The sequence below is a fragment of the Callithrix jacchus genome, chromosome 5 (assembly GCF_049354715.1).
Source record: "Callithrix jacchus isolate 240 chromosome 5, calJac240_pri, whole genome shotgun sequence".
NCBI lineage: Eukaryota > Metazoa > Chordata > Mammalia > Primates > Cebidae > Callithrix > Callithrix jacchus.
Genome location: NC_133506.1, coordinates 71,768,660 through 71,782,508, shown reverse-complemented (window position 1 = coordinate 71,782,508; position 13,849 = coordinate 71,768,660). Strand labels below are relative to the sequence as shown.

General features: G+C 46.4%; 1 protein-coding gene and 1 pseudogene across 4 annotated transcripts in view; one reads left to right on the top strand and one right to left on the bottom strand.

Moving 5' to 3' along the window:
* CASC3 (CASC3 exon junction complex subunit) overlaps positions 1 to 13,849 on the bottom strand; it is a 30,848-nt gene that overhangs the window by 2,491 nt on the left and 14,508 nt on the right. The window contains exons 4-13 of one of the 4 annotated variants that reach the window (XM_078372732.1): positions 10,220 to 10,393; positions 9,979 to 10,130; positions 9,228 to 9,404; positions 7,619 to 8,304; positions 4,000 to 4,064; positions 3,288 to 3,402; positions 2,952 to 3,050; positions 2,490 to 2,701; positions 1,460 to 1,582; positions 1,244 to 1,308 (exon numbers count right to left, since the gene is read on the bottom strand). In XM_078372732.1, the coding sequence (XP_078228858.1) occupies positions 1,285 to 1,308; positions 1,460 to 1,582; positions 2,490 to 2,701; positions 2,952 to 3,050; positions 3,288 to 3,402; positions 4,000 to 4,064; positions 7,619 to 8,304; positions 9,228 to 9,404; positions 9,979 to 10,130; positions 10,220 to 10,393 (1,827 nt within the window). In that variant the 3' untranslated portion in view covers positions 1,244 to 1,284. The remainder of the gene's footprint in view (positions 1 to 1,243; positions 1,309 to 1,459; positions 1,583 to 2,489; positions 2,702 to 2,951; positions 3,051 to 3,287; positions 3,403 to 3,999; positions 4,065 to 7,618; positions 8,305 to 9,227; positions 9,405 to 9,978; positions 10,131 to 10,219; positions 10,394 to 13,849) is intronic. The other 3 variants (XM_035299691.3, XM_078372733.1, XM_078372734.1) reach the window with 3 other exon arrangements.
* LOC103793314 (cyclin-Q-like) lies at positions 63 to 866 on the top strand (annotated as a pseudogene).

The following is a 13,849-nucleotide window of genomic DNA, read 5'->3' as shown; positions in this document are numbered from 1 at the left end:
TGGAAGGCCTGGAGGGCGGCGGACTGGGACGGCCTGCGCCCGAAGCCAGAGCGCAATTCTGAGTGTCGAGGTTCATCATGGAAGCAGGTGTCAAGCTGGGGATGCGGTTCATTCCCATTGCCACTGCTTGCACCATTTACCATAAGTTCTTCTGTGAGACCAACCTGGATACCTATGACCCTTACTTGATCGCTATGTCTTCCATTTACTTGGCTGGCAAAGTGGAAGAGCAGCATCTGCGGACTTGTGATATCATCAATGTGTCCAACAGGTACTTTAACCCAAGCAGTGAGTCCCTGGAGTTGGACTCCTGCTTCTGGGAGCTCCGAGACAGCATTGTGCAGTGCGAGCTTCTCATGCTGAGAGTTTTGCGCTTCCAGGTCTCCTTCCAGCAACCACACAAGTACCTGCTCCACTACCTGGTTTCCCTCAAGAAGTGGCTGAACCGCCACAGCTGGCAGCGGACTCCTGTTGCCGTCACTGCCTGGGCCCTGCTGCGGGACAGCTACCATGGGGGGCTGTGCCTCCGCTTCCAGGCCCAGCACATAGCTGTGGCAGTGCTCTACCTGGCCCTACAGGTCTATGGAGTTGAGGTACCTGCTGAGGTCGAGGCTGAGAAGCCATGGTGGCAGGTATTTAGTACCTTACCAAGCCAATCATTGATAATATTGTGTTTGATCTCATTCAGATTTATGCCATGGACACAGAGATCCCCTAAGGCCCTGGCCCAGGCCTGCCCAAAGAGAAGCTCAGGATGGTCAGCTGCCTGGGGACACTGCCACCACGTCGACATGATGGCTGGTCCCCAGAGAACCAGCTAGGAGGACTGGTTATGCTGCTGGAGAAGGGCTGGTGAAGGCGATGACATACTGCCACTTTGACAGTACCTAGAAGTCGCGGTCCAGATGATGATGGGAGCCGCGCCTCCATCGGGCAGGCCAGGAGCACACTGTGTGCAGCTGACCCAAGGCAGACACATCTGCTTTTGTCCTTTGAGAGGACTCTGACTACAATAGAGGCATGACGTCAATGAAATAGATGAGACTGAATCCCTAGGGATTTTTTAAAAACCAGATTTATAGCGAGAGTGAATGTGCAACAAGGATGAAATTTATTTTGTGTAATAAAATGTGATACTAATCGACAGAAAAAAAAAGGAATTAATTAGGTGATTTTGTTTGTTAATCAAGTAAATGTGAGCATTAGTTTTAAGAATAATATTCACAGCAAGTTGTGCACTTACTTTTATATGATGTTAAGATTTAAAATATTCAGAAACTCAGATTAACTGGAACCCCTGCTTACAACCTGAAATAATAAAGTTGGAATTTGTTATCAGGTCATACCAAAGAGACCATTTTCCATAGAAACACACCCAGAAAAGAAGGGAAATCCTCTGGGGAGAAGGAAAGCCCACTGATGGAGCATGTGCAATAGGTATGGGAAGGAGCTCTCATACCTCAGGTGGAGGGGGCTTGATGGTGACTGGCTGGGGAGTCCTCCGGGGTGGGGAGGGCTTTGGTTGCACCTGCTGCTGGGCGGGGTTATAGTAGGTCACTCCTCCATATACCTGCGATGGGGCCTGGCACCCGATAAACCAGGAGAAGAAAAAGTTAGGAATGAGTTCATCCAATCTATGATAAATAGGAAATATTATTCAGCCACAAAAGAGTATTGGGTTATTTATAATTTTTTAAATATCTAAAATCTGCCCACCCTTCAAAATAAAGTGACTATTCATTTCTGCCTTAATTCATCATTATTATGCTCTTGTTTCTCCTTCTTCAAAGTACTACCCAGATTTCTCTAATTTCTACCACCAGCTGACAAATGGAAAAGGCTGAGTTCAGTGGTGACACTTCAGATGCTGGATTATGTCAACATGGTGGAAGTTAAGCAGGACAAGGGTAGGGGTAATAAAGAGTACAATACAGCTTCTTTATGTAACAGAATAAAAAGCAGATATTGCCGCCTATGACGTACCACAACACAGGAAAGAAACACCATTAGAGAAACTGAAGGCTGGGTGCAGTAGCCCATGCCTGTAATCCCAGCACTTTGGAAGGCCAAGGCAGGTGGATCGCTTGAGGTCAGCAGTTTGAGACCAGCCTGGCCAACATGGTGAAACCCTGTCTCTACTAGAAATACAAAAATTAGCTCGGCGTGGAGGCAGGCGCTGTAATCCCAGCTACTCGGGAGGCTGAGGCAGGAGAATCGCTTGAACCCAAGAGGTGGAGGTTGCAGTGGGCTGAGATCACACCACTGTACTCCAGCCTGGGTGACAGAAAAAAAACTGAAAAGAATAAAGATGATGGGCATTACATAAGCTGCATTTCCAGTTCCTGACCACTAAGAGGCGTCCTGGTGCCACATAAAAATCAGTGGCATTGAAATGTTTTCTCAAATTCCTTTAGGATTCTCCCCATACCACATTCCTGTCTGAATTAAAGGATGTGTAGCTAGAAAAACATGCTCATTAACCATCTCACCTGCGTATTAGGATATAGATGAGGCGGCGGTGGGGGAGGCAGTGCCCCTGGAGCATAAGGGTAACTGGGATTACCAAAGATAACGCCTGGAGCAGAAAAGTAAGTAGGAGCAAGCAACTGCTGAGGTGGTGGCTGTCCAGGAGACATGGACACTGGTGGGGGATAGAGACCCGGATTGGGCAGAGGCGCTGGTGTCTGGTGGGGATGTAAACCTGGATAAGGAGAAGAAAACAAAAATTGAAAAAGAAAGTAACACCATTTTCATAGGATGGCCTGGCTGGACTGCTCAGCATAATGAGGCTCAGGATGGAAGTCCTCAGGATGGACACAAGAGGAATTTGTTGCCCAAGGATGGCCACACTCACAGGCTAGCAGCACAGAGCTGAGGAGGATGGGGTTTGTGGCACTCCTAACATACATCCTCAGGTACCGGAGGTATACAAGCACAGGTACAAAGCTTACCTGGGTGGGGAAGGTGCATTTCTGGCTGCACAAGCATGCCCTGTGGAGGCAGCGGGGCAGGGCTGTCACCATGGGTATAGATTGGTCCCTGGAACTGTGCTGTAAGATATCACATTGGGACTCTCATAAACCCTTACTCTTCACATCACATGGACAAGTCACCTTGTCCCCCAAACCCTTTAAAAGATGTTCTCAATATTGCATGTGAGGAAAAGAGCAATCAGACAATGTTTGATAAACACTGAGAGGTCAGAAGAGAAATTCAGGAGCCAGGAGCCTGGTGTCTTAGTTCACTTCACCCTGCCAAGAAAAGTACCCCAACAAGAAAAAACTCACGTGGATCATAGTAATGTCCCTCCACGATACTGATATGCACTGGAGGGGCAGGGGGCTCTGGCACAGGTCTTTGCCGCTGGGATGAATAGCGTTTGGCTCGACCACCCTGGACACCCTGAGACAAAGAAAGAGGCCTGAACAAGAATTCTAGAGGGCTCTCATATCAAGTCCTACCTTCCTTTAGCTGCTGCAAAACACTTGGTATGTGTGGTACATGGCAGGTGTTTAATAGGTATTTGCAAAGTGAGTTGAAAAATAATCAATGAAAGACATCAAGATTTGAGATCCAAATTAAAAGAAACATGGATAATCAATGGGAAAGCTGACTTTTGGATCTTACCTTGTTTTTGTTTTTTTGTTTGAGACGGAGTTTCGCTGTTGTTACCCAGGCTGGAGTGCAATGGCACAATCTCGGCTCACCGTAACCTCCGCCTCCTGGGTTCAAGCAATTCTCCTGCCTCAGCGAGTAACTGGGACTACAGGTGCGCACCACCATACCCAGCTAATTTCTGTATTTTTAGTAGAGACGAGGTTTCATCTTGTTGACCAGAATGGTCTCAATCTCTTGACCTCGTGAACCACCCGCCTCGGCCTCCCAAAGTGCTGGGATTATAGGCGTGAGCCACCGCACCCAGCCCTTATCTTGTTTTAAACAATGAACAAGCTATGTAAAGCAGCCTCCTCCCCCATCGACCCCTTTCCCCTCCTGTACCATTTCTTCCATCCGGTTAAACTGAGGTGGAGGTCCTGCTCCCATGTGTATATGGTTGGCCATACCTGTAATACACGGAAAAAGTCACTTCTGCAGGTCAGACATATGTGAGTGGGACTTAAAGATACCATTAAGAAAATGACAGGTTTTTCATTTGTTTTTTTTTTTTTTTTGAGAAAGAGTCTCACTCTGTCGCCAGGCTGAAGTGCAGTGCTGCGATCTCAGCTCACTGCAATCTCTGCTTCCTGGGTTCAAGCGACTCTCCTGCCTCAGTCTGCCGAGTAGCTGGGATTACAGGCATGTGTCACCACGTCTGGCTATTTTTTGTATTTTTAGTAGAGACGATTTTGCCATGTTGACCGGGATGGTCTTCATCTCTTGATCTCGTGATCTGCCTGCCAAAGTGCTGGGATTACAGGTGTGAGCCACAACACCCGGCTGAAAATGACAGGTTTAAGTGTCCACATGGGAAATGGCTTTCTTCTTTTAACTAATAAAATTCTCTATAAATTATCTCTGCTGTCAACATCAGCATTTAGAAATTTGTCCCCACTGTCTGCCATCTTAATATAGTAATAAAGCCTTTGAACATGAAAAATGACTTCAGTGAAGAAAATCAAGTTCAAATTTTTCCTATCAAATTGTTCTCTGCATCTGGGAGATTATAATTAGCACATTACATTATCTGACATATTGAAAAATCTCAGCTCAAGAGTTTCTGAGCAACAGCTGGACAAGGGAGGGATGCTTTGTAAATCTACTTGTTATACCCCATTCACAGAGCTGTTGTAGGTTGGAAGCTTGAGAGAAGATTCTCCTCTGGCTAGCTAAAATGACTCAAGAACAAAAGGAATGTTTCTAGAGATTGTCTTCCAATGGTGAGAAGTGTGCTGCAACTCCAAATGAGGAGTTCCAGTATTTAAGTTAGATTTCAGACTAACAAAAGATCCTTCAATCTGTCTGGCTAGAAGAAGACAAACTACAATAGGCAAAATGGGCAACAGTTGGGCCTACTCTCTAAAACTATGCTGCCCAGTATGACACCAACAAGCCAAATGTGGTCAGTTAAGTTTCAATTAATTAAAATTAAAAGTTCAATTCCAGCTGGGTGCAGTGGCTCATGCTTGTAATCCCAGCACTTTGGGTGGCAGAAGTAGGAGGATGCTTGAGCCCAGGAATTCAAGACCAGCCTGGGAAACACAGTGAGACCTTGTTTCCCCAAAAAGTAAAAAAAACTTAGCCAGGTGATCCTAGCTACTGAGGAGGCTGAGATGGGAGGATTGCTTGAGCCCTGGAGGCAGAGGTTGCAGTGAACCAAGGTCACGCTACTGTACTTCAGATTCCAGCCTAGGTGACAAAGTGGGACCCCATCTTAAAAAAAAAAAAATCTGTATCTCTATATATAAATAATAAGAACAATAACAACACAAAAGTACAATCACTACAGAAAGTTCTACTGGATGATCTGTCTCTAGAAGATTAAGGAAATTAGGGAGGCTTACCTTTCAAAGATACTAGAGAAGATCTTGATCAAAATTCAACTGAATAAATTTCTCCCTTCAAACATTTACCATTAGTGCAAATAATAACGTTGACTACTACCCTTTTTTTACAGAGAGTAGAAAAGGATCCTGTACTCAGGAGGCTCAATGACAACTGGGCAGGTGCAGTATCTTTTACCTGTAATGCCAGCGCTTTGGGAGGATCACTTGAGCCCAGGAGTGCAAGATCAACATAGTGTGACCCTCATCACTACAAAATTTTTTTTTTTTAAATTAGCCACACTTTGGGAGGTTGAGGCAGACAGATCACAAGGTCAAGAGATCGAGACCATCCTGGCCAACATGGTGAAACCCCATCTCTACTAAAAATACAAAAAAAATTAGCTGGGTATGGTGGTACGTGCCTATAGTCCCAGTTACTCGGGAGGCTGCGGCAGGAGAATTGCTTGAAACCGGAAAATGGAAGCAGCAGTGAGCCGGGATCACGCCACTGCACTCCGCCTGGAGATAGAGCAAAACTCCATCTCAAAAAAAAAAAAATTAGTCGGGGCTGGGCACAGTGGCTCACACCTGTAATCCCAGCACTTTGGGAGACTGAGGTGGGGAGATCATGAGGTCAAGAAATTGAGACCAGCCTGGCCAACATGGTAAAACCCCATCTCGACAAAAAATACAAAAATTAGTTGGATGTGATGGCACACCCTGTCAGCAGCGCAGATAAGATCTGAATGGTATGTTTTCTACGCCCCCCCACCCCGCCCCAGGGGATAAAATCTCGCTCTATCACCCAGGCTGGAATGCAGTGGTACAATCTTGGCTCGCTGCAACTTCTGCCTCACAGGCTCAAGTGATTCTCCTGCCTCAGCCTCCCAAGTAATGGGGATTATAGGCGCATGCCACCACGTCTGGCTAATTTTTATATTTTTAGTAGAGACAGGGTTTCACTATGTTGGCCAGGCTGGTCTTGAATTCCTGACCTCCTGATCTACCCGTCTCCGCCTCCTAAAATGCTGGGATAATAGGTGTGAGCCACCGTGCCCTGCTACATTTTAATTTTCTACTCTTTAGGAATACATTTATTGATAAACTTTTACCACAACATAGAACTGAAAAGCAAACAAATCAATATTCTTTTTTTTTGAGACGGAGTTTCGCTGTTGTTACCGACTGCAGTGCGACGGCACGATCTCGGCTCACCGCAACCTCCACCTTCTAGGTTCAAGCAATTCTCCTGCCTCAGTCTCCCGAGTAGCTGGGACTACAGGCGTGCACCACCATGCCCAGCTAATTTTTTGTATTTTTAGTAGAGACGGGGTTTCACCTCGTTGACCAGGATGGTCTCGATCTCTTGACCTCGTGATCCACCCGCCTCGGCCTCCCAAAGTGCTGGGATTATAGGCGTGAGCCACCACGCCCGGCCACAAATCAATATTCTTATCCTTATTTCTAGAAGATAAAGACCCTATTTTCGCTGACCATGGCGGCTCATGCCTATAATCCCAACACTCTGGGAGGCTGAGGCAGGTGGATCACCTGAGGTCAGTAGTGCAACACCGGCCTAGCCAACATGACGAAACCCTATCTCTACTAAAAATACAAAAATTAGCTGGGAGGCAGAGTTTGCAATGAGCTGAGACTGTGCTACTGCACATCAGATCACACTGGGTGTCAAGAGCAAAATTCATGAATGTACCTATGAATGCATCTTTCTCTCAGTCAATGAAAAAGTAGGCGGGGAGTGATGGTTCATGCCTGTAATCCCAGCACTTTGGAGGCCGAGGTGGGCAGATCACAAGGTCAAGAGATCGAGACCATCCTGGCCAACATGGTGAAACCCCATCTCTACTAAAAATACAAAAATTAGCTGGGTATGGTGGCATGTGCTCATAGTCCCAGCTACTTGGGAGGCTGAGGCATGAACCTGGGAGGCAGAGGTTGCAGTGAGCCAAGATTGCGCTACTGCACTCCAGCCTGGAGCCAGGCAGGAGACTCCGTCTCAAAAATAAAAAAAGAAGTAGACATTTATCAGACACCATATTTCTGAGACAGAAGTCCCATGCCCCTAAACCTGATGATGCAAAGGGGAAAAAGCTAGCCATCAATCCTATGATACCTACCTCGAAGTTCCCGTGGCTGCAGGAAAGAAGGCTGCCCGGGACTCCAATTCTGTTCTGCTATATTTAGTTGTGCCACATCTTGTTCAAGTCCACTTGTAGTGGAATCCACTGGAGCCTCCCAGTTCCCAGTCTTAGTAGGTGGAGTTGCGGTGGTTTCTGGGACTGGAGGTGCTGGAATCAGCCCCTCAGGAGGAGGGGGCACCTCTTCTGCAAGCTTGACTGCATCTCCAACCTTGGTTCGGGTTCTTCTTGCCCGGGAATAGGATTTCTTCTCAATGGGCCTGTCCGGGGCTGGTGGTGTGGTATCAGGAGCAGCAGCTAATGTCTCTGAGGCTGTCTCTTCCTTCTCAGGACTGCCAGGCACTGGAGCATTTGCTTCTGGAGATGGATCCCTCACACAAGTCTGCTCTAGATGCCGTGACCGGTAACTAGTATCATGCTTAACAGTCTCACCAGACCAGCCACCCTGCTGCCCACCAGCTTCCACAGGCCTAAAACCAGGACGACTTTCCTTGAAGGCCCCAGATCGAGAATAATTCCTCGGTGCAGACATGCGGCCGGTACCTGCAGCATTCCTGTTAATAAATGTCCTTGGTGGTAGGGTACCCCCAAGACCCTGGTGGCGATGGGACTTGTTTAGCTTCTCAACATTCCAGTTTGGATCTCTTTGTGGAGGACTCCCATATCTATAAACAAATGAAGAAACTGTTAAGAAAAAATTAACGGAAGGCCGCCTGGGAATACCGGGTGCTGTAGGCTTATAAATAAATAAATAAATAAAATACAAAAAGAAAAAATTAACAAAAGGATGCTGGGCTCAGTGGCTGAGGCCTGTATTCCCAGCACTTTGGGAGGCCAAGAGGAGTGGATCACTTAAGGCCAGAAGTTCGAGACCAGCCTGGCCAACACAGCAAAACCCCATCTGTACTAAAAATACAAAAATTGGCCAGGTGTGTGATGGTATACACCTGTAATCCCAGCTACTCAGGAGGTTGAGGCAGGAGAATCACTTGAACCCAGGAGGTGGAGGATGCAGAGCTGAGATTGTGCTATTGCACTCCAGCCTGGGCAACATAGTGAGACACTGTCTCAAAAAAAAAAAAAAAAAGCAACAGAGTTCTTTCTTAAACTTATCAATAGTGTACTTTTTTTTTTTTTTTGAGACGAAGTCTTACTCTGTCACCCAGGCTGGAGTCTCAAGTGCAGTGGCACAATCTCGGCTCACTACAATCTCTGCTGCATGGGTTGAAGTGATTCTCCTGCCTCAGCCTCCCAAGTAGCTGGGATTACAGGTGCCTGCCACCGCACCCAGCAAATTTTTGTAGTTTTAGTAGAGACGGGGTTTCACCATCTTGGCCACGCTGGTCCTGAACTCCTGACCCTGTGATCCACCCATTTCACCTTCCCAAAGTGCTAGGCTTATAGGCGTGAGCCACTATGCCTAATCAATAGTGTACACTCCTTTTTTTTTTTTTTTTTTGAGACAGGGTCTCACTATTTTGCCCAGGCTGATCTTGAACTCCTGGCCTCAAGCAATCCTCCTGACTCAGCTTTGAAAAGTGCTGGGGTTCCAGGTGCAAGCCACCACACCTGGCCCAGTAGTTCTCACCGGGGTTTCCGGATTCTTCGGGGTTTGATGTCATCAGGATTGTGAGCTGAGCGAATGTCATAACCATACAGAGCAATGAGCTCCTGTCGAGACTTTGGGGCCTGCTCATCTTCCCGGAACTTGTCATGCTCCCAGCGACCCTCATCCTTCCATAGCTTTCGCTGACGCCCCTTGGGTCTGGATAAAATGAAGGAAAAGTATCTTGGGTAAGCAGAATTCTCCAAGTAGAGATGTTCATGAACAAAAAGTGTCAGGCAGGGGAACAATAGGAACTTCAAGTAGTTTCATTATCCAAGAGAGATTATTCAAAATGGGCATCCCCGAAGCAAGTATGGATCACAGAATCTCAGGGCCTGCTGGGCTCAAATACAACAGACACAGAAATGAGCAAACACTTCATTTCATGCCTTTCAGTACTTTTCAAACATCTCCTTTCTCCTAAAAGTTAGTCTAATAAGTACTTCACATCTCAGAGGTCTTACACTTCAGATTAAGAAAGGCAAAAATATAATAATTAAGAGAAGATGAGCTCTGGAAACAGACTGCTCTTGGTCTGGATCTTAGCTTCCTCACCAAGAGGTACCAAATATTCTTAAGCCCTACTTTCCTCATCTGTACAAGAAGGATAATCATAATGCTTAACTAAAAATGTTGTATTAAATGAAATAATACAGGCAAAGCATTTAGCAAAGTGCCTGGCCTACATGTCTAAAATACATGTTAGACAGCAGCAGCAGCAAGTGGCTTTTACCTGACTTCTTCCTCCTGAGTTTGCCCTCGAAGATCATGCTCAAAGAATAGCCCTTTCCGAGGTATGTATGCTGGATTCTTCCGATCTTCATCATCATCCAACTGCTTAGGGCCCTTTTTACCTGCTTTGTTCTCCACAGGCTCCGTGCTCTCCTAGATGACAGATAAAAGGATCCTTACTCTTCCAAGACTCAGAGTCCCCATTCTAGCCTCTACAATGGAGGACTGGGAGATGTACTGACCTGTCCGTCCCCACTTTGCCTCTCTCCCGTCACAGTGCCTTTGGTGTCAGGCTTTTCTTCTCCCTTCTCTTCTTTTGTTGAAGAATTAACAGCATCATTAGCTTCTGATTTCAGCTCCACTTTGGAGTTTTCCTCTTCACTGTATTCACCTTCTTCACCCTGAAAAAAGTTTCCCTGTCAGCAGCGCAGATAAGATCTGAATGGTATGTTTTCTACGCCCCCCCCCCACCCGGCCCTGCCCCAGGGAATAAAATCTCGCTCTGTCACCCAGGCTGGAATGCAGTGGTACAATCTTGGCTCGCTGCAACTTCTGCCTCACAGGCTCAAGTGATTCTCCTGCCTCAGCCTCCCAAGTAATGGGGATTATAGGCGCATGCCACCACGTCTGGCTAATTTTTATATTTTTAGTAGAGACAGGGTTTCACTATGTTGGCCAGGCTGGTCTTGAATTCCTGACCTCCTGATCTACCCGTCTCCGCCTCCTAAAATGCTGGGATAATAGGTGTGAGCCACCGTGCCCTGCTACATTTTAATTTTCTACTCTTTAGGAATACATTTATTGATAAACTTTTACCACAACATAGAACTGAAAAGCAAACAAATCAATATTCTTTTTTTTTGAGACGGAGTTTCGCTGTTGTTACCGACTGCAGTGTGACGGCATGATCTTGGCTCACCGCAACCTCCGCCTTCTGGGTTCAAGCAATTCTCCTGCCTCAGTCTCCCGAGTAGCTGGGACTACAGGCGTGCACCACCATGCCCAGCTAATTTTTTGATTTTTAGTAGAGACGGGGTTTCACCTTGTTGAGCAGGATGGTCTCGATCTCTTGACCTCGTGATCCACCCGCCTCGGCCTCCCAAAGTGCTGGGATTATAGGCGTGAGCCACCACGCCCGGCCACAAATCAATATTCTTATCCTTATTTCTAGAAGATAAAGACCCTATTTTCGCTGACCATGGCGGCTCATGCCTATAATCCCAACACTCTGGGAGGCTGAGGCAGGTGGATCACCTGAGGTCAGTAGTGCAACACCGGCCTAGCCAACATGACGAAACCCTATCTCTACTAAAAATACAAAAATTAGCTGGGAGGCAGAGTTTGCAGTGAGCTGAGACTGTGCCACTGCACATCAGATCACACTGGGTGTCAAGAGCAAAATTCTGTCTTTTAAAAAAAAAAAAAACAGCAGCAGCCTCTAATGGGCCCAGGGGTTATGAATGGAAGGGAGACTTACTATACAATACCTAACATACAAGAGGACCAACATACGGCCGGGCATGGTGGCTCACGCCTGTAATCCCAGCAATTTGGGAGGCCAAGGAGGGCGGATCAGGAGGTCAGGAGTTCAAGACCAGCAAACATGGTGAAACCCTGTCTCTACTAAAAATACAAAAGTTAGCTGGGCATGGTGGTGCACACCTGTAGTCCCAGCTACTCGGGAGGCTGAGGCAGAAGAGTTGCTTGAACCCAGAAGGTGAAGGTTGCAGTGGGCCGAGATCAAGCCAGTGCACTCCAGCCTGGGTCGACAGAGCAAGTCTCCATCTCAAAAATAAAAAAAAAAATTAAAGTCCAAGTGCTGTCTCTCTCTCCTTTTTACTACCTTCTTCCCTCTTTTACTATAACAAGATTGGATAACTGCTCAAGACTGATAAAGTGCTGGGTCTACACACAAATGAGGATAATTAGGCCATCCCCCTAAATAGAGACCATTAGAAAGGGTCAGGAAATTAGATGTGTGGCTAGTTTTAGGTAGGAAAAAATAGCAGCTAAGGCTCATGATAAAGGGACTGACTTTAGAATAAGGTAACTTTCCTCTCCTTGTCCTCCCCAGATTTGGCCCTAAAGAGGCAGAGCTATGGCTACGGAGACCTATGAGGACACAGAGAAATGGGTTCAAGGAAAGGTGGTTTAGTCCTCATTGGTGGTTACATCTAAAACCTGGTAAATGTACGTACACTGGTCTCTCCTTCTCCTACTGGGTCTAACACTTGACCTGAACCAGACTGCCCTGTCACTCAAGACCCAGGCTGGCTCCAATAATCTGGTCAAAGAGGCTCAATGTGAGATTCCCGAATTCCTGATTGAGAAGCCCTTAAACTCTAAGTTTCTGCCATCTCCTCGAACAGATCTGAGTCATCCTTTTGGCCCAGACAAGCCAATTAATCCTTCTTCATTTTCCCTGCTCAGCATGGGTATAGATGACCCTGGAAAAACAAGGAGTTTGAACTACTCCGGTCCACTTCTATGCAAATTTTTTTCAATAAAAGTTACGTCAAGTATGCCTGCCTTCCCCTCCACCGCCTCTGTCACTTGAGGCAGCAAGATCAACCCCTCCTCTTCTGCAATCTATAGAACGCAAAGAAGATAAAGACCTTTATGATGATCTACCTGCACTGAATTAACAGTGAATGTTTCCTTAATGGTAATATGATTTTCTTAATAACATTTTTTTCTCTAGCTTACTTTATTGTAAGACTTTAGTACATAATACATATAAGATACAAAATATGTATTCATTGGCTGTTTACCTTATTGGTAAGGCTTCCAGTTGACTTAACAGTTAAGTTTTGGGGAAGTCAAAAGTTAAATTTTCATTGCACAGGGGTAGGTGCCCTTTATATATTTTTATATATATATATATTTTTTTTTTTTTGACAGAGTTTCGCTCTTGTTACCCAGGCTGGAATGCAATGGTGTGATCTCGGCTCACCGCAACCTCCGCCTCCTGGGTTCAAGCAATTCTCCTGCCTCAGCCTCCTGCGTAGCTGGGATTACAGGCATGTGCCACCATGCCCAGATAATTTTTTGTATTTTTAGTAGAGACGGGGTTTCACCATGTTGACCAGGATGGTCTTGATCTCTTGACCTCGTGATCCACCCGCCTCAGCCTCCCAAAGTGCTGGGATTACAGGCTTGAGCTACTGCACCCAGCCTATATATATTAATTATTCATTTATTTCGAAGACAGAATCTTGCACTGACACCCAGGCTGGAGCGCAATGGCATGATCTCAGCTCCCGGGTTCAAGCAATTCTTTTTTTTTTTTTTTTTTGAGATGGAGTTTCACTGTTGTTACCCAGACTGGAGTGCAATGGCACGATCTCGGCTCACCGCAACCTCTGCCTTCTGGGTTCAAGCAATTCTCCTGCCTCAGCCTCCTGAGTAGCTGGGACTACAGGCACGCGCCCCCATGCCCAGCTAATTTTTGTATTTTTAGTAGAGACAGGGTTTCACCTTGTTCACCAGGATGGTCTCGATCTCTTGACCTGGTGATCCACCCGCCTCGGCTTCCCAAAGTGCTGGGATTACAGGCTTGAGCCACCGCACCCGGCCCCTCAAGTAATTCTTATGCCTCAGCCTCCTGAGTAGCAGGGAATACAGAAAGGCACCACCATTCCCAGCTAATTTTTGTATTTTTAGTAAAGACAGGGTTTCACCAGGTTGCCTAGGCTGGTCTCAAAGTCCTGAACTCAGGCAAACCACCCACTTCTGCTGGGTATTACATGTGTGAGCCACCATGCCCAACCCCTTTTTATTTTTAACAGATGGGGTCTTCCTATATTGCTCAGGGTGGAGTACAGGAGTGTGATCAGGGCTTGCTACAGCCTCAAACTCCTGGGCTCAAGTGA